General features: G+C 51.5%; 1 protein-coding gene across 17 annotated transcripts in view; it reads left to right on the top strand.

Annotated features, from left to right (window-relative positions):
• Positions 1 to 3420: 3420 nt before the first annotated feature.
• LOC308677619 (uncharacterized protein) overlaps positions 3421 to 19654 on the top strand; it is a 62357-nt gene continuing 46123 nt past the window's right edge. For 6 of the 17 annotated variants that reach the window (XM_081344197.1, XM_081344201.1, XM_081344200.1 and 3 more), the window contains exon 1: positions 3422 to 8847. In XM_081344197.1, coding sequence (XP_081200323.1) covers positions 7446 to 8847 — 1402 coding nt within the window. In that variant the 5' untranslated portion in view covers positions 3422 to 7445. Of the gene's footprint in view, positions 8848 to 19654 lie in introns of all 17 variants that reach the window. The other 11 variants (XM_081344195.1, XM_081344206.1, XM_081344208.1 and 8 more) reach the window with 11 other exon arrangements.

Below are 19654 nucleotides of genomic sequence, written 5' to 3'. Positions count from 1 at the left end.
CGAACGTAGGCTGGGTGACTTTGGGCCAATCACCAGGAGACGGTGAGTTCTAGTCCCACCGTAGGCATGAACGTAGCCTAGGTGACTTTGGGCCAATCACCAGGAGACGGTGAGTTCTAGTCCCGCCTGAGGCAGGAATACCGGCTGGGTGACTTTGGGCCAATCACCAGGAGACGGTGAGTTCTAGTCCCACCGTAGGCACGAACGTAGCCTAGGTGACTTTGGGCCAATCACCAGGAGACGGTGAGTTCTAGTCCCGCCTGAGGCAGGAATACCGGCTGGGTGACTTTGGGCCAATCACCAGGAGACGGTGAATTCTAGTCCCACCTTAGGCACGAACGTAGGCTAGGTGACTTTGGGCCAATCACCAGGAGACGGTGAATTCTAGTGCTACCTTAGGTATGAAACCTGGCTGGCTGACTTTGGGCCAGTCGCCAGGCGACGGTGAGTTCTAGTCCCGCCTTAGGCACGAAAGCTGGCTGGCTGACTTTGGGCCAGTCGCCAGGCGACGGTGAGTTCTAGTCCCGCCTTCGGCACGAAAGCTATCTGGGTGACTTGGGGCCAGTTCCTCCCTCTCTCAGCTCGTGCTACCTCGCAGGGCTGTTGTTTGGGGGTGCAAAAGAGGAGGAGCCAAAGACGGACTTCTTTATAAACAATACGAAGGCGGCGGCATCCAATCCCACCGCGTAAATTCAGTGTTTGCCCCCTTTTCACTTCCTCTCCCCTGGCCTTCCTCTGGTCCTCTGCTTGCGAGCAGTCCTCGGCTTACGACCGTTCGCTTCGCGACCGTTCCAAGTCACAACAGCGCCGGGGGTGGGTGGTGGAAAAAAAGCGAGCCGGGGTCGTTTTTCCCCACATCCACGGCCGGCGCGACATCCCCACGGTCTGCCGATCCAACGTCCGACGATACGCGACGGACTCACTTTTACGACGGGGGCTCGGCGTAGCGGCGAAGCCAGCTCCGCTTCGCGGCCGTGGGCCTCTACTCAACCCCACCCACCCCCGATTCGCTTAACGACGGTTGAGGACTCTCGGTTTCGGAGCAAAGGGTGGGCAAGGTTTGGTGTGTGCGTGGGGGCGGGGAGGAAAGGAGGATTGTGGAGAAAGGAGCGCACAACTTAACAACTTCACACTTCTCTCTCTCCCTGCACCCGGCGTGCGCGCGCTACGTCTCCCGAGGATCCTTTCATTCCAGATGGGCGGGCGATGGGATAAAAATAACTCCTGGCAAATGAAGCGCCAGGCATTGTGAGTGCGGTAGAAAGTGTGTGTGTGTGTGTGTGTGTGTTTGTGTGTGGTGCGCACAGCCGCACTGCAAGGGCAGAGCTTTCTCCTCCTCAAAACAGCCAGCACAGCATTGTTGAGATGTGTTTTTCCGGCTTCCAAGGGAATTCAATGCGGGCACGTGGCGCCTAGTGGCGCCTGGCAGAGGACAAAGAGATGTGTGTGTCTGTGTGTGTGTGTGTGTGTGTGTGTGTGTGTGTGTGTGTGTGTGTGTTGATCTGGGGGGGCGGGTTGGGAAAGTTAGGGGGACCGCAGGAGACAGGCGGCCGTGCGACCTCGAATCGCCAAATGCAGGTGGTCCTCGACTTACGACCGCTGCATTCCTGTCGCTAAGCAAGGCGGTCGTTAAGTGAGTCGCACCCTTTTTTAAAAAAAAAATTTGCCGTGAATTTTTCGGCGAATCCCTGCCGTCGTGGCCTGAGTCAGGACGGTCGCTCAGCGAAGCCGGCTTCCCCCTTGTTCGCTAACGGGGTATCGCGTGATCCCGGGAGCCTTCGACCGTCATAAATACGAGACGGTTTCCGAGCACCCGAACGTGGATCGCGTGAGCCTGGGGGAGGGGTGGGGGCGGGAGGGACGTGCCGTGACGGTCGTAAGGGTGAGGACTGGTCCTCACGTCGCTTTGGGTTCGGTGTCGTGGCAAGTTTGAAACGGTCGCTAAACAAGGCGTCGTAAGCCGGGGACTTGCCTGTCTTATATGATGGGAACGTCCCGAAGGGCGATCCAGGTGACCCCCGCCTGAGATTCTGCTGTATGGGCAAATAGCTGCCATTGGCCCGTTTTGGTTGTCTTATGACGGTCGTAAGTATGAGGACCGGCCGTGAATCTCATTCTTCAGGCTGTTGAAACTAGTCGAACGGTCCCTAAACGAACAGTGGTGAGACGGGGGATGCTCTGTACATTGGGGGAGATGATTTTGGAATAGGAAAAGATACAAGTTAGACTGTTAATTACAGAGGTGGAAGGGACCTTGGAGATCATCTAGCCCAACCCCCTGCTCAGGCTGCAGACCCTTACAGAATCGTTAGGGTATCAGAGTTGGAAGGGGCTGCGGAGGTCATCTAGTCCAATCCCACGTTCAGGGAGGACTCCCTTACAGAATCATAAAGCTTCAGACTTGGGAGGCACCTTGGAGGTCATCTAGCCCAACCCCCTGCTCAGACAGGAGACACTTACAGAATGATAGACTATCAGTCGGAAGGGATCTTGGAGGTCATCTAGCCCAACCCCCTGCTCAGACAGGAGACACTTACAGAATGATAGAATATCAGTCGGAAGGGATCTTGGAGGTCATCTAGTCCAACCCCTGCTCATTACATAATTCTCGAGTTGGAAGGGATCTTGGAGGTCATCTAGCCCTACCCCCTGCTCACGCAGCAGACCCTTACAGAATCATAGAGTATCAGACTTGGAAGGCACCTTCGAGGTCATCTAGCCCAACCCCCTGCTCAGACAGGAGACACTTACAGAATGATAGAAAAGCAGTCGGAAGGGATCTTGGAGGTCATCTAGTCCAACCCTCAGCTCAGGCCAGAGACACTTGTAGAATAACAGGGTTGGAAGGCACCTTTGAGGTCATCTAGTCCAACCCCCTGCTGAAACAGGAGACCCTTACAGAATCATAGAGTATCAGAGTTGAAAGGGCCCTTGGAGGTCATCTAGTCCAACCCTCAGTTCAGGCAGGAGATGCTTATAGAATAACAGGGTTGAAAGGAACCTTTGAGGTCATCTAGCCCAACCCCCTGCTCAGACAGGAGACACTTACAGAATGATAGAATATCAGTCGGAAGAGATCTTGGAGGTCATCTAGCCCAACCCCCTGCTCAGACAGGAGACACAGAATGATAGAATATCAGTCGGAAGGGATCTTGGAGGTCATCTAGCCCAACCCTTGCTCATTAAATAATATTTATATATATATATATATATATATATATATATATATATATATATATATATATATATATATATATATATATATATATATATATATATATATATATATATATATATATATATATATATATATATATATATATATATATATATATATATATATATATTTAATCCCATTTATATCCCGCCCTTCTCCGAAGACTCAGGGCGGCTTACAATCTAAGCACAAATCAATGTGCTTAGCATGAATCATAGAGCATCAGAGTTGGAAGGGACCTGGGAGGTCATCTAGTCCAACCCCCTGCTGAAACAGGAGACCCTTTCAGAATCATAGAGTATCGGAGTTGGAAGGGACCTTGGAGGTCATCTAGTCCAACCCTCTGCTCAGGCAAGAGACACTTATAGAATAACAGGGTTGGAAGGAACCTTGGAGGTCATCTAGCCCAACCCTTGCTCATTACATAATCATAGAGCATCAGAGTTGGAAGGGACCTTGGAGGTCATCTAGCCCTACCCCCTGCTCACACAGTAGACCCTTTCTGAATCATAGAGTATCAGAGTTGGAAGGGACTTTGGAGGTCCCTCTGCTCAGGCAGGAGACGCTTATAGAATAACAGGGTTGGAAGGGACCTTGGAGGTCATCTAGTCCAACCCCCTGCTCAGACAGGAGACCCTTACAGAATCATAGAGTATCGGAGTTGAAAGGGTCCTTGGAGGTCATCTAGTCCAACCCTCAGCTCAGGCAAGAGACACTTGTAGAATAGCAGGGTTTGAAGGCACCTTTGAGGTCATCTAGTCCAACCCCCTGCTCAAAGAAGGAGACCCTTACAGAATCAGAGCAGAGCAGAGTTGGAAGAGACCTCAGAAGTTATCTAGTCCAAATCCGGCTTCCCCAATTGGCATTGCAGAATTTCCAATTGCTAAGTGAGACAGTTGCTAAGTGAGTTTTGACCCGCTTTAGGACCGTTTTCCCACGGTTGTTAAGCGAATCGCAGTTGTGAAGTGGGCCCCTCGGTGGTGAAGTGCCCCGTGGACTTTGCTCCTCCGTAGGTCGCAGAACCCAAGGACCGCCGTAAATGTCAACCAGGTTGCAGATGTCTGAATTTTAATCGCCTGGTCTCGGGGATGCCGCAAAGGTCGTAAGTGTGAGAAACGGTCCGAAGTCTCTCATTTTTCCGTGCTTGCTGTCACTTTGAACAGCCACTAAGTGAAGTGTTGTAAGTTGAGGACCTCATCTGCCTTGCAGCCTCCTCTGAAGGGTTAGCGTGCCTCCTAAAGCGCATCTCCCAGTTAGTCCTCGGCTGAACGACCAGAGTGCCCCACTCTAAGCAAGTTTCATCGCCAAGCGATGCCCGCCTCGTTTGACGACCTTCCCTTGGCCTGCTTCTCCAGCAAAGCCCTGCCGCCGTGCCGTCACGAAGCGAATCGCGGGGCCGTGAAGCCCATCTAGACTCCCTTCTTGACTTTTTCCGCCTCGACAACGAGCATCCCCTGTTCCCAGGGACGCTGGAAATACGTTCCGGTTGCCGAACGGGTGGGACCGACCGTCGTTAAGTGCGAGGACTGATCCTCGATCGCTACTCCCGGGGCCGTTTTCACTCGGGACGGTCGCTAAGCGAACGGCCGTACGTCGAGGACCGCCTTTATACCCTCCCTGGCTCTTTGAAGGTATTTTTGTGGGGTCCGTCCGGGATTTCCTTTCTCCCCCCCCCGTACGGGCTGCGCAACCGTTCAAGGGGAGAGAAACGCGGTCAGTCGTAGGGCACCATCTGTCTCTCGCACGCCCGTCGAAAAGGCGAGGGGGGGGCTTGGGTTTGTGTCTGTGTTGTTGTTGTTGTTGTTCGTGCCGTACGTCCCGCGGCATCTCGCAGCTGTCCCGGGGCGGAACAGAATCCCTTTTTCAACGGCGGCGGCGGCGTTCCCATTTGAACGGTCGGGCCTTCAGTCTTCCTCGGAAAAAGCTTTTGAGCGCTTATTCTGAATGGCGTCTTTTGTTCCAGGTTACGCAAACACACACACGCACACACAAAGGGAAGAAACGGGGGGGGTGGGGGCGTTGAGGCTCCTGGGGTGAAGAAGAAAGGAAGAGGAGAGGTCCTGGGAGAGAAGAAAAAAAAGAGATTTGACGTCCCTCGGGGTAAAGAAAAAAAGAAAAGAAGCGGCGTTGAGGTTCTCGGGAAGAAAAGAAAATCAGAATTGTGGTCCTTGGGGAAACGAAAAAAGAGATTTGAGGTCCTCGTTGAAAGAAAAAAGAAAATGAGAGGCGTTGAGGTCCTCGGGAAAAGTAAGAGAGATTTGAGGTCCTCGCTTAAAGAAGAAAGAGGAACACAGGAGTTGAGGTCCTCGGAAAAAGAAAAAGAGAATTGAGGTCCTCGGGGAAAAGAAAATGAGAATTGAGGTCCTCGGGAAAAGAGATTTGAGGTGCTCAGGGGAAAAAAAAGAGAGATTTGAGGTCCTCGGGGGAAAAAAAAGAGATTTGAGGTCCTCAAGAAAAGAAAAACAGATTTGAGGTCCTCAAGAAAAGAAAAGAGAGATTTGAGGTCCTCAAGAAAAGAAAAACAGATTTGAGGTCCTCAAGAAAAGAAAAAAGAGATTTGAGGTCCTCAAGAAGAGAAAAAACAGATTTGAGGTCCTCAAGAAGAGAAAAAAGAGAATTGAGGTCCTCAAGAATAGAAAAAGGAGATTTGAGGTCCTCAAGAAGAGAAAAAAGAGATTTGAGGTCCTCAAGAAGAGAAAAAAAAGATTTGAGGTCCTCAAGAAAAGAAAAAGGAGATTTGAGGTCCTCAAGAAGAGAAAAAAGAGATTTGAGGTCCTCAAGAATAGAAAAAGGAGATTTGAGGTCCTCAAGAAGAGAAAAAAAGATCTGAGGTCCTCAAGAAAAGAAAAAGGAGATTTGAGGTCCTCAAGAAGAGAAAAAACAGATTTGAGGTCCTCAGGAATAGAAAAAAGAGATTTGAGGTCCTCAAGAACAGAAAAAGGAGATTGGAGGTCCTCAAGAAAAGAAAAACAGATTTGAGGTCCTCAAGAAGAGAAAAAAGAGAATTGAGGTCCTCAAGAAAAGAAAAACAGATTTGAGGTCCTCAAGAAGAGAAAAAACAGATTTGAGGTCCTCAGGAATAGAAAAAAAAGATTTGAGGTCCTCAAGAAAAGAAAAACAGATTTGAGGTCCTCAAGAAAAGAAAAACAGATTTGAGGTCCTCAAGAAGAGAAAAAAGAGAATTGAGGTCCTCAAGAAAAGAAACAAAAGAGATTTGAGGTCCTCAAGAAGAGAAAAAAGAGAATTGAGGTCCTCAAGAACAGAAAAAGGAGATTTGAGGTCCTCAAGAAAAGAAAAACAGATTTGAGGTCCTCAAGAAGAGAAAAAAGAGAATTGAGGTCCTCAAGAAAAGAAAAACAGATTTGAGGTCCTCAAGAAGAGAAAAAAGAGAATTGAGGTCCTCAGGAATAGAAAAAAAAGATTTGAGGTCCTCAAGAAAAGAAAAACAGATTTGAGGTCCTCAAGAAGAGAAAAAAGAGAATTGAGGTCCTCAGGAATAGAAAAAAAAGATTTGAGGTCCTCAGGAATAGAAAAAAGAGAATTGAGGTCCTCAGGAATAGAAAAAAAAGATTTGAGGTCCTCAAGAAGAGAAAAAAGAATTGAGGTCCTCAGGAATAGAAAAAAAAAAGATTTGAGGTCCTCAGGAATAGAAAAAAGAGATTTGAGGTCCTCAAGAACAGAAAAAGGAGATTTGTGGTCCTCAAGAAGAGAAAAAACAGATTTGAGGTCCTCAAGAAGAGAAAAAAGAGAATTGAGGTCCTCAAGAAGAGAAACAAAAGAGATTTGAGGTCCTCAAGAAGAGAAAAAAGAGAATTGAGGTCCTTGGGTAAAGGGAAAAAAAAGAACAGGAAAAGGTCCTCGGTTACAGAAAAACAGAGATTTCAAGCTGAAACGCTGCCCTCCTCCCCCCCCCCGCGCCGCCCCCCCCCCCCCCCCGTTTCAAAGACAACACAAAACCTGGGGCAAACCCTTCACAAGACAACGCACCCATTGTGAATAGGGAGACCGACACCCTCCCCCATCCCGATCATGCTCGGTGAGCGTGCCGTTTGAAACGAGAACGACGACAACCGTATGAAGGATCGCTCCTCTGCGAGAGCCGACCACAGGGGGGAGGAAGGGTAGAGGCCCTGGCGTGTCGTCACCGCATCACGGTGTCCGGCTGGGTTGGCGTTCCGCCTCAGAAGACGGGGCGAGGAGCGGCAGGCAGGCAGGCAGGCAGGCAGGGATGTCGCTTCCCAAACAGCCCCCGGCCCCCCTCGCCGAATACAGCCAGCTGTGCAAAACCCCCAAGCCCAACGACGGCTTTTCTTCGGACGCGTTCGCCCGGACGGGCACGCCGAAGGAATTTGGCGGGTCGGCTTTTGAGTGGCAGCGGACGGAAGGTAAGCTGAACGAAATCGGTCTCCCCCTCCGTCCGGACGGGCCGGGGAAAACCCCCGGTTTCACCGACGAGGACAAGCTGTGTTTTTTCGAAGGGAAGCTGGAGAAGGACCAAAGGGAAAACGAGGCGCCGTGTCAGCCAGCCTCGGGTCACCTTGAGAAGCGGATGCCGCCGCCGTCGTCGTCTGAAAAGAACCGTTCTGGAGAGAGTCCTGGCATCTTCGGTTTAGCCGGTTGGCAGACTGAGCCGGCCAGAGGCCTGAAGGGGTCCCCAATGCCGGAACCTAAGAGAGGTATCACGGATCAGGAGAAGGCAGGTGCATCAAAGTCGGGAGAGGTGGACGGCAAAGGCGATCCAAAGGTCCCGGATGAATCCCCGAGTCCGAAGGAGTCCGAGATCCGGACTTGGAACCCCACTTTCCCTCCGCTTTTGCCCGAAACTGCTGGACTGAAGAACGGAGTAAGCCCGGTGGAGATTTTCAAGGATGGCTCTCGGCGAAGTGGTTTGGGGTCCGCGCCCAAGGTGGGACCGCCGACGACCACGGTCGAGCTGGCCCAGGACGATGGGAAAGGTGGCGGCAGCTCCTTCGAGAGGGAAGAAGAGGCGAGGTTTCTGTCTGAGCTGGAGGAAAAGCTGGACGCGGCTGCCCCGGAGAGCGGCTTCCTCAACCGGGGGGGCGCCCAGCGGAAAGCCATGCGCCGCGCCATGTCGGAGTGCTCCCACTTGTCCGTCCCCCCCGCCTTCCACCTGGCGGACAAATATCCCGAGCCGGTCAGTGTCCCCGAACGCGAGTCCTCGCCGAGCATCCTTCCACCGACCGTCACGCCGTCTCGCAAGCCGAGCGGGCCGATGAAAAGGTCAGCCACCGTTTCCGACGAGCAGGCCTCATCAGCCCGCCGCCCGGGTGGGGATCGCGCCACCCCCCTTTGCCCCTTTCTCAACGAGCCTGTCCTCCCCGCGGAGGACCAGAAGGAGAACGAGCAGGACGAGGGCGGCGGCCCCTTCAAGAGAGAGCCGGGAACCCCCGGCTCGTTCCAGCCCAAGCTGGAGCTGATCCCGGAGACGAGCGATGGGAAAAAAGGAGAGCGAGACGGGAGAGCAGCTAAAGAGAGCGAGGGCGTCCGACTTAGCGGGGCCATGCCCGCCGCCGAGACCGGTAGACGTTCTCCGAGGCTGGGCCCAGAAGCTTCTTCAGCCGTCCTCGGCGTTCCATCTGCCCGGCCGGGAGGAGAGAAACCCGAGGATAGTAAGTTACTCGCTGTTCTCGTCGTCTTTTTTTTCCCACGGGAAGCCGTTTTGTCTCGAGAACCGGCAAACAGACGGGAGGACGGCTCCGTCCGTTCGTCGCAGAAGACGCCGAACAATAGAAAGCAGGGGCTTCGGCCGACTGGGGAAGGGGAAGGGGGGGCCTGCCAAAAGCCCCCCCCCTCCCCAGGTTGCATTCACCCCTCTTTGTCCCCCCTTCACACACACACACACACACACACACATCCCGGTCGTAAAACCGAGTTACGGGCTTGTTGCAGGATACAAACGAGGGACGGGGGGGGGGACTTTAAAATCGGCATTGGCGAAGTTTGCATGCTGCAGCATGTGTGTGTGTGTGTGTGTGCGCGCGGCAAGGTGGTTGTGTCTTGCTGACTGCGGAGGGTTTTGTCTGTGTGTGTGTGTGTGTGTGTGTGTGTGTGTGTGGAGGCAGAGAACAGCTCTAATGAGGCCAGCACAGCCCCGCTATTCTGCCTAACCGGGATGACAGCTGTCAACCGTGGCTAGGCTGAAAGGGGTGTCCCATCTTTTTTGCCTGCCCGTTGCGACGCCAGGCATTTTGGGGTCAAGTTCCTAGACCTCAAGACCAGCTGGGCTGACTTTGTGGAGAGGCAGAAATGGGCAGCGCAGGGACTCCAATCCAGAACACCACCTTGATTTCTTGATGGTTATTTTTCTTCTTCTTCTTTTTCCAAAGCTGGTTTGTGCAGATCTGGGCTTGTTTTGTTTTTGTGTTTTTGGGTGGCTTGCGAAGGCTGACTTTTAGCTATCATTTGTGGTTTAGCGTTTGGGCTATTTTGTGTGTGTGTGTGTGTGTGTGTGTGTGTGCGATCCCGGAACAGTTTTCGGGGGTGGGGTGGGGGTAGAAAAGGGAGACGAAAATCCGGCCTTCGTTCCCATCCTGGAGAAGTTTGAAACCGGTTCCCGGCTCTCGTTTCAAAGAGCGTCGGTCCCCGTTAGCGACCTCCTCGCTCTAAAACGAGGCTCTGAGGATATTGCGCTCCCCCGGTTTTGTGCGTGCTTGTGTGTGTGTGTGTGTGTGTAGGACCTGACCAGCTGGGAAGGAGACCTCTGAATGGTGGGAGGTGATGGGGAGAAAGTCACAACGTTGCGTTGAGAAGGTCAGGCCAGGAAGAAGACACTTCCTTCCTTCCTTCCTTCCTTCCTGCCTGCCTGCCTGCCTGCCTGCCTGCCTGCCTTCCTTCCTTCCTTCCTTCCTTCCTGCCTTCCTTCCTTCCTTCCTGCCTGCCTGCCTTCCTTCCTTCCTGCCTGCCTTCCTTCCTTCCTTCCTTCCTGCCTTCCTTCCTTCTTTCCTTCCTTCCTGCCTTCCTTCCTTCCTTCCTTCCTTCCTGCCTGCCTTCCTTCCTTCCTTCCTGCCTGCCTGCCTTCCTTCCTTCCTGCCTGCCTTCCTTCCTTCCTTCCTTCCTTCCTGCCTTCCTTCCTTCTTTCCTTCCTTCCTGCCTGCCTTCCTTCCTTCCTTCCTGCCTGCCTGCCTTCCTTCCTTCCTTCCTTCCTGCCTTCCTTCCTTCCTTCCTTCCTGCCTGCCTGCCTTCCTTCCTTCCTGCCTGCCTTCCTTCCTTCCTTCCTTCCTGCCTTCCTTCCTTCTTTCCTTCCTTCCTTCCTTCCTGCCTGCCTGCCTTCCTTCCTTCCTTCCTTCCTGCCTGCCTGCCTGCCTGCCTGCCTTCCTTCCTTCCTGCCTTCCTTCCTTCCTTCCTTCCTTCCTTCCTTCCTTCCTTCCTTTCATTCTCTCTTTCTCTCTTTCTTTCTTTCTCTCTTTCTTTCTTTTCCTCTTTCTTTCTCTCTTTTCCTCTTCCCTTTCCTCTTTTTCTCTCTCTTTCTTTTCCCCTTATCTTTCTTTTTCTTCCTTCCTTCCTTCCCTCCTTTCTTTCTTTTCTACTTTCTTTCTTTCTTTCTTTCTTTCTTTCTTTCTCTTTCTTTTCCTTTTCCCATTCCTCTTTTTCTTTCTCTCTTTCTTTTTCCCTTTGCTTTGTTTTTCTTCCTTCCCTCCTTCCTTTCTTTCTTTCTTTCTTTCTTTCTTTTCCTCTTCCCTTTCCTTTTTCCTTCTCTCTTTCTTTTCCCCTTTTCTTTCTTTTTCTTCCTTCCTTCCTTCCTTCCTTTCTTTCTTTCTTTCTTTCTTTCTTTCTTTCTTCCTTTCTATCTTTCTTTTCCTCTTACCTTTCCTCTTTTTCTTTCTCTCTTTCTTTTTCCCTTTTCTTTCTTTTTCTTCCTTCCCTCCTTTCTTCCTTTCTTTTTCTTTATTTCTCTTTCTTTCTCTTTCTTTTTTCCCCCTTTTCTTTCTTTTTCCTTCCTTCCTTCCTCTTTCTTTCTTTCTTTCATTCTTTCTTTCTTTCTTTTCCCCTTTTCTTTTTCTTTCTTCCTTCCTTCCTTCCTTCCCTCCTTTCTTTCTCTTTCTTTCTTTCTTTCTTTCTCCTCCCTTTTTCTTTCCTTTCTTCCTTTCTTCTCCTTCCTCTTTCCTCCCTCCTTCCTTTCATCCCTTCCTCCCTCCCTTCCTTTCCTGTCCTCCTTCCCCTCTTCCTCAGTTTCTCCTTCCTGTTTTTACTTCCTTTCCTTCTTCCCTCATTCGCTTCCCTTCCTGCTTTCTTGGCTTTCTTCTTCTCCTCCCTCCCTTCCTCCTTCCTTCCTTCCTTCCTACTGTTCCTTCTCTCCTTCCTCTTCCTCCCTCCTCCTTTTCCTTCCTTCCTTCCTTCCTTCCTCCTCCCTGTTTTCCTCCCTCCCTTCCCTCTTCCTCAGTTTCTCCTTGTTTTCTTTTCCTTTCCTTCCTCCCTCCTTTTCCTCTCCTTCATTCCTTCCTTCCTTTCCTCCTCCCTCTCCCCCTCCCTCCTTTCTTCGCTTTCTTTCCCTTCCTTCCTTCCTTCCCTCCGTTTCCCTTTCCTTCCTTTCCGCCCTTTCTCCCTCCCTCCCTCCCTCCCTTTCTTCTATTCCTTCCTTCCCTCCCTCTCTCCTTCCCTTCTTTCTTTTCCTTCCTTCTTTCCTTTCTCCCCCTCCCTTCTTCCCTTTCTCCTTCCTTCCTTCCTGCTTCTCCTTTGTTCCTTTCCTTCCTTTCCGCCCCTTTCGCATCCTTCCTCCCTTTCTTCTATTCCTTCCTTCTTTCTTCTGTCCTTACTCCTTCCCTCCATCCCTTCCTTTCTTCCCTTTCTCCTTCCTTCCTTCCTTCCTGCTTCTCCTTTTTCCTTTCCTTCCTTCCCTCCCTCCCTTCTTCCCTTCTTCCCTTTCTTCCTTTCTCCTTCCCTTTCTCCCCCTCCCTTCTTTCTTCCCTTTCTCCTTCCTTCCTTCCTTCCTGCTTCTCCTTTGTTCCTTTCCTTCCTTCCCTCCCTCCCTCCCTTCTTCCCTTTCTTCCTTTCTCCTTCCCTTTCTCCCCCTCCCTTCTTTCTTCCCTTTCTCCTTCCTTCCTGCTTCTCCTTTGTTCCTTTCCTTCCTTTCCGCCCCCTTCCCATCCTTCCTTCCTTCTATTCCTTCCTTCCTTTCTTTCTTTTCTCACCTTCCCTTCCTTCCTTCCTTCCTTCCTTCCTTTCTTCTATTCCTTCCTTTCTTTCTTTTCTCACCCTCCCTTCCTTCCTGCTTCTCCTTTGTTCCTTTCCTTCCTTTCCGCCCCCTTCCCATCCTTCCTTCCTTCTATTCCTTCCTTCCTTTCTTTCTTTTCTCACCTTCCCTCCTTCCCTTCCTTCCTTCCTTCCTTCCTTCCTTCCTTCCTTCCTTCCTCCCTCCCTCCCTCCCTCTCTCAAACGACCCTTCTGGAGAAAACCTCCTCCCCCTTGGCTGGATTCGCTTCCCCACCCCCCCACCCCGCCCCCCCACCCCCGGGGTGATTGATGGGCCCCGGGGTGTCTTTCTGGGCCGGGGAGGATGGGTCTTCGGCCGACCTCCAAGCCCGTCCGGCAGCCGGGATGAGCAGGCCGGAGAGAAAGGAAGACGGCCGAGAACAAAGGAAGGGTTTCTCTTCCCCCCCCCCTTTTGGCGCGTTCGCCTGGCCGTCGCCTTCGAAAGCTGGCGACTCGCTTTACGTCCGGCGGGGGTGGGGGGGGCGTTCCGGCCACAAAAGGGGAAGCGGGTGAAGAAATCTGGATATATATGGATATATCTCTCTGTGTGTGTGTGTGTGTATAGACACATATATATATACATATATGCGTGTGTGTGTGTGTGTGTGTGTGTGTGTGTGTGTGTGTGTGTGTGTATATATATACTTACGACCAAAAAGGGCCGCCTCCCCCACATACATACACACACACACACATGGGAGTCCTTGACTTACAACCAAAAAGGGCCGTGCCCCCCACATACATACACACACACACACACACACACACACACATGGGAGTCTTTGACTTACGACCAAAAAGGGCCGCCTCCCCCACATACACACACACACACACACACACACACACACACACACACACACATGGGAGTCTTTGACTTACGACCAAAAAGGGCCGCCTCCCCCACATACACACACACACACACACACACACACACACACACACACACACACATGGGAGTCCTTGACGTACGACCCAAAAGGGCCGCCCCCCCCCACATACACACACACACACACACACACATGGGAGTCTTTGACTTACGACCAAAAAGGGCCGCCTCCCCCACATACACACACACACACACACACACACACACACACACACACACACATGGGAGTCTTTGACTTACGACCCAAAAGGGCCGCCCCCCCCCCCCACACACACACACACACATGGGAGTCTTTGACTTACGACCAAAAAGGGCCGCCTCCCCCACATACACACACACACACACACACACACACGGTAGTCCTTGACTTACGACCCAAAAGGGCCGCCCCCCCCCACACACACACACACACACACATGGGAGTCTTTGACTTACGACCAAAAAGGGCCGCCTCCCCCACATACACACACACACACACACACACACACACACACACACACATGGGAGTCCTTGACGTACGACCAAAAAGGGCCGCGCCCCCCACACAGGAGTCCTTGACTTACGACCAAAAAGGGCCGCCCCCCCCCACACACATGGGAGTCCTTGACTTACGACCAAAAAGGGCCGCCTCCCCCACATACATACACACACACACACGCACACACATGGGAGTCCTTGACTTACGACCCAAAAGGGCCGCCCCCCCCCACATACACACACACACACACACACACACACACACACACACATGGGAGTCCTTGACGTACGACCAAAAAGGGCCGCGCCCCCCACACAGGAGTCCTTGACTTACGACCAAAAAGGGCCGCCCCCCCCCACACACATGGGAGTCCTTGACTTACGACCAAAAAGGGCCGCCTCCCCCACATACATACACACACACACACGCACACACACGGTAGTCCTTGACTTACGACCAAAAAGGGCTGCCCCCCCCACACACACACACATGGGAGTCCTTGACTTACGACCAAAAAGGGCCGCCTCCCCCACATACATACACACACACACACGCACACACACGGTAGTCCTTGACTTACGACCAAAAAGGGCCGCCCCCCCCACACACACACACACATGGGAGTCCTTGACTTACGACCAAAAAGGGCCGCCTCCCCCACATACATACACACACACACACGCACACACACGGTAGTCCTTGACTTACGACCAAAAAGGGCCGCCCCCCCACACACATGGGAGTCCTTGACTTACGACCAAAAAGGGCCGCCTCCCCCACACACATGGGAGTCCTTGACTTACGACCAAAAAGGGCCGCCTCCCCCACACACATGGGAGTCCTTGACTTACGACCAAAAAGGGCCGCCCCCCCCACACACATGGGAGTCCTTGACTTACGACCAAAAAGGGCCGCCTCCCCCACATACACACACACACATACATACACACACATGGGAGTCCTTGACTTACGACCAAAAAGGGCCGCCCCCCCACACACATGGGAGTCCTTGACTTACGACCAAAAAGGGCCGCCTCCCCCACATACACACACACACATACATACACACACATGGGAGTCCTTGACTTACGACCAAAAAGGGCCGCCCCCCCCACACACATGGGAGTCCTTGACTTACGACCAAAAAGGGCCGCCTCCCCCACATACACACACACACATACATACACACACATGGGAGTCCTTGACTTGCGACCAAAAAGGGCCGCCCCCCCCACACACATGGGAGTCCTTGACTTACGACCAAAAAGGGCCGCCTCCCCCACATACACACACACACATACATACACACACATGGGAGTCCTTGACTTGCGACCAAAAAGGGCCGCCCCCCCCACACACATGGGAGTCCTTGACTTACGACCAAAAAGGGCCGCCTCCCCCACATACACACACACACACACACACACACACACAGACACACACACACTCCTCGACTTAAAGAACTAGACTTTGCGCATTCGGCATTTTTCTCCTTCAGGATATAGTAGCTTCACCTTGGAGCAATTCTTTGACTTGAACTCTTTCTAGAACTTTCTTCTTGGGTAAATCTAGCTGGACTGAGAGAGATTGACTGGATTTCCTTTCCGGAAGGTGGAACCGGATCGTGAAATGCCAGCTTTTCTCTCTCCCGCTCCCCGCCTCTCCCCCCCCCCCCCCCGTTGTGCGATAATTGCACGATAATCACAAGGTTGCGAGTTCAAATCCCCCTCCCACCTCCTCCTCTTCTATTCCACCCCCCTGAATATGCCCCACATGGGGCAGGGAATCATTGCCTCCAATCGGTTATATTACAAACACACACACACGCACACACACAGGTCTTTTTTTAATTTAATATGTGTGTGTGTGTCTGTTGTTGTTTGCATGGGTAGATCCCGCTGGGATCCTTTTGTGGGATCTTTCAGCGCTCAGAAGCAGTCAAAGTGGGGAGGGGGGAAATGGGCAGAAGAGGGAAAAATGGAAGATTGAAAGGAGCTGCTTGTAGGGGGAAAGCAATCTGCGGCTGAGGATGATGGATGGGGGAGTCCTCCTGGGGCCCGGTGGAAAGATGGGCGGTGGGGCCTGATAACCTGCCTTGCCTGGTTTCCTTCCTTCCTTCCTTCCTTCCCTCCCTCCTTCCTTCCTTCCTTTTTTCCTTCCTTCCTTCCCTCCCTCCTTCCTTCCTTCCTTCCCTCCCTCCTTCCTTCCTTCCTTCCCTCCCTCCTTCCTTCATTTTTTCCTTCCTTCCTTCCTTCCCTCCCTCCTTCCTTCCTTCCTTCCCTCCTTCCTTCCTTCCTTCCCTCCCTCCTTCCTTCCTTTTTTCCTTCCTTCCTTCCTTTCCCTCCTTCCTTCCCTCCCTCCTTCCTTCCTTCCCTCCCTCCTTCCTTCCTTCCTTCCCTCCCTCCTTCCTTCCTTTTTTCCTTCCTTCCTTCCCTCCCTCCTTCCTTCCTTCCTTCCCTCCCTCCTTCCTTCCTTCCTTTCCCTCCTTCCTTCCCTCCCTCCTTCCTTCCTTCCCTCCCTCCTTCCTTCCTTCCTTCTTTCCCTCCCTCCTTCCTTCCTTCCTTCCTTCCTTTTTTCCTTCCTTCCTTCCCTCCCTCCTTCCTTCCTTCCCTCCCTCCTTCCTTCCTTCTTTCCCTCCCTCCTTCCTTCCTTTTTTCCTTCCTTCCTTCCCTCCCTCCTTCCTTCCTTCCTTCCCTCCCTCCTTCCTTCCTTCCTTTCCCTCCTTCCTTCCTTCCCTCCCTCCTTCCTTCCTTCCTTCCCTCCCTCCTTCCTTCCTTCCTTCCTTTTTTCCTTCCTTCCTTCCCTCCCTCCTTCCTTCCTTCCCTCCCTCCTTCCTTCCTTCCCTCCCTCCTTCCTTCCTTCCTTTCCCTCCTTCCTTCCTTCCTTCCCTCCCTCCTTCCTTCCTTCCCTCCTTCCTTCCTTCCTTCTTTCCCTCCCTCCTTCCTTCCTTCCTTCCTTCCTTTCCCTCCTTCCTTCCTTCCTTCCCTCCTTCCTTCTTTCCTTCTTTCCCTCCCTCCTTCCTTCCTTCCTTTCCCTCCTTCCTTCCTTCCTTCCCTCCTTCCTTCCTTCCTTCTTTCCCTCCCTCCTTCCTTCCTTCCTTCCTTCCTTCCTTCCCTCCTTCCTTCCTTCCCTCCTTCCTTCCTTCCTTCTTTCCCTCCCTCCTTCCTTCCTTCCTTCCTTCCTTCCTTTCCCTCCCTCCTTCCTTCCTTCCTTCCTTCCTTTCCCTCCCTCCTTCCTTCCTTCCTTCCTTCTTTCCCTCCCTCCTTCCTTCCTTCCTTCCTTCTTTCCCTCCCTCCTTCCTTCCTTCCTTCCTTCCTTCCTTCCTTCTTTCCCTCCCTCCTTCCTTCCTTCCTTCCTTCCTTTCCCTCCCTCCTTCCTTCCTTCCTTCCTTCCTTTCCCTCCCTCCTTCCTTCCTTCCCTCCTTCCTTCCTTCCTTCTTTCCCTCCCTCCTTCCTTCCTTCCTTCCTTCCTTTCCCTCCCTCCTTCCTTCCTTCCTTCCTTCCTTCCTTTCTTTCTTTTGCTTCTGTTCTTCCTTTCCGTTGCCGTAGTCTTCCTTCCTCTCTTTCTCTTTTCTCTTTCTCTTCCTTTTCTGTCCCTTCCTTCTTTCCTTCCTCTTCTCTTCCTTCATCCTTGTTTTCCTTCCTTTTTCTTTCTCTTTCTTTCTTTCTTTCTTTCTTTCTCTTTCTCTTCCTTTTCCTTCCTTCCTTCCTCTTTCTTTCCTTCCTTCTTTCCTTCTTTTTTCTGTCCTTCCCTTTCTCTTCCGTCCTTTCGTTTTCCTGTCTCTTTCTCTTCTTTTCCTTTTCCCTTCCTTCCTTCCTTCCTTCTTTTATTTCTTTTTCTCTCTTTCTCTTCCTTTCCTTTCCCTTTGTCTTCCTTCCTTCCTCTTTCTGTCTTTCTTTCCTTCCATCCTTTCAATTTCCTTTTTTTTCTTTCTTTCGCTTCTGTTCTTCCTTTCCTTTCCATTGCCTTAGTCTTCCTTCCTTCCTCTCTTTCTCTCTCTCTTTTTCTTTTCTCTTTCTTTTCTTTTCTTTCCCTTCCCTTTGCCTTTCTTTCTTTTTTCTCTTTCTCTTCCTTTCCCTTTGCCTTCCTTCCTTCCTTCATCTTTCTTTCTTTTTCTCTTCCTTTCCCTTCCATTCGCCGCCTGCCATCTTCCTTCCTTCCTTCCTCTTTCTTTCTTTCTTTCTTTCTTTCTTTCTTTCTTTCTTTCTTTCTTTCTCTCTTTCTTTCTTTCTCTCTTTCCTTCTTTCTTTTTCTTTATTGGCCAAGTGTAACTGGACTCACAAGCAGTTTGTACAGAATCCTTTCCTTCCTTCCTTCCTTCCTTCCTTCCTTCCTTCCTTCCTTCCTTCCTTCCTTCCTTCCTTCCTCCCTTTCTTTCTCTCTTTCTTTCTTTCTTTCTTTCTTTCTTTCTTTCTTTCTTTCTTTCTTTCTTTCTTTCTTTCTTTCTTTCTTTCTTTCTTTCTTTCTCTTTCTTTCCCTTCCTTCCATCCTTTCTTTCTCTTCCTTTCCCTCTTCCTTCCTTCCTCTCTCTCTTTCCTTCTCTTCCTCTTCCTCTTTTTTTCCTTTCCATCTTTCACGACAGTCCCCAGCCCCCCACAATTTGGACCCCACATTGTCCCTAATGCCCCTTCTGCCAGCAGTTGTATCTTGAGGACTAGCTCCGCTTGCAGGTTTTCCTCAAACCCCTTGGCACGTCCCCTTCCCTGAACGTAAATCGCACGGCGTCCTCAACTTATAACCATTTGTTTTAGTGACCATTTGAAGTTAAACACGGCCCGAGGGGTAGGGGGGGCGGGGTGGGAGAAAGGGACTTACGACCGTTGTTGACACCTACGACTCGGATTTATGACGGTCGTGTCTTTCGCTCACGTGACACCCACCCCCTTTGGCGACCTACCTCCTCGCGGGTCAAAGGGGAAGGCGAGTCGAAGGCGATTCACTTAGCAACGGTGGCCCCCAAGGTTGTAAAATGGGGCGAAACGCACTTAACTGAGGCTTCGTTTAGCAACAGAAGTTCTGGGTTCGATTTCTGCCGTAAGTCAAGCGAGGAGAGCTGGAGAGAGCCAAGATTTGCCGGTTTATTTTTTTACTTTGGGCGGCTTTAAAAAATTCCGGGAATTCTGTTTATCGCACTTCGTTTATATCGGTGGGGGGGGGGAATCGAATTGGATGTGATAAAGTTGTGCTCTGGCTGTTATTTTGGGGGGATACAAGTTTTCTTCCGAAAATCAAATTTGGTCAAATAATCAGGGAAATCCCTCTAGGACAGGGGTCTTCCAACTTGGCCCTTTTATGACTGGTGGGATTTCAACTCCCAGAATCCCTCAGTCGGCCATTTTGATAAAACTGCGGACTTGGATCCAGACCAGGGGGGGTCTTCGAACTAGGCCCTTTTATGACTGGTGGACTTCAACTCCCAGAATTCCTCAGTCGGCCATTTTGATGAACCTGCGGGCTTGGATCCAGACCAGGGGGTCATCGGCCCTTTTATGACTGGTGGACTTCAACTCCCAGAATTCCTCAGCCGGCCATTTTGATAAAACTGCGGGCTTGGATCCAGACCAGGGGGTCATCGGCCCTTTTATGACTGGTGGACTTCAACTCCCAGAATTCCTCAGCCGGCCATTTTGATGAACCTGCGGGCTTGGATCCAGACCAGGGGGTCATCGGCCCTTTTATGACTGGTGGACTTCAACTCCCAGAATTCCTCAGCCGGCCATTTTGATAAAACTGCGGGCTTGGATCCAGACCAGGGGGTCATCGGCCCTTTTATGACTGACGGAACTTCAACTCCCAGAATTCCTCAGTCGGCCATTTTGATAAAACTGCGGAATTAAATCCAGACCAGGGGGGGTCTTCGAAC

Source organism: Vipera berus (genome assembly GCF_964194415.1).
Source record: "Vipera berus genome assembly, chromosome: Z".
Lineage (NCBI taxonomy): Eukaryota > Metazoa > Chordata > Lepidosauria > Squamata > Viperidae > Vipera > Vipera berus.
The sequence above is the reverse complement of the archived record's forward strand: the minus strand, read 5'-3'. Positions and strand labels throughout refer to the sequence as shown.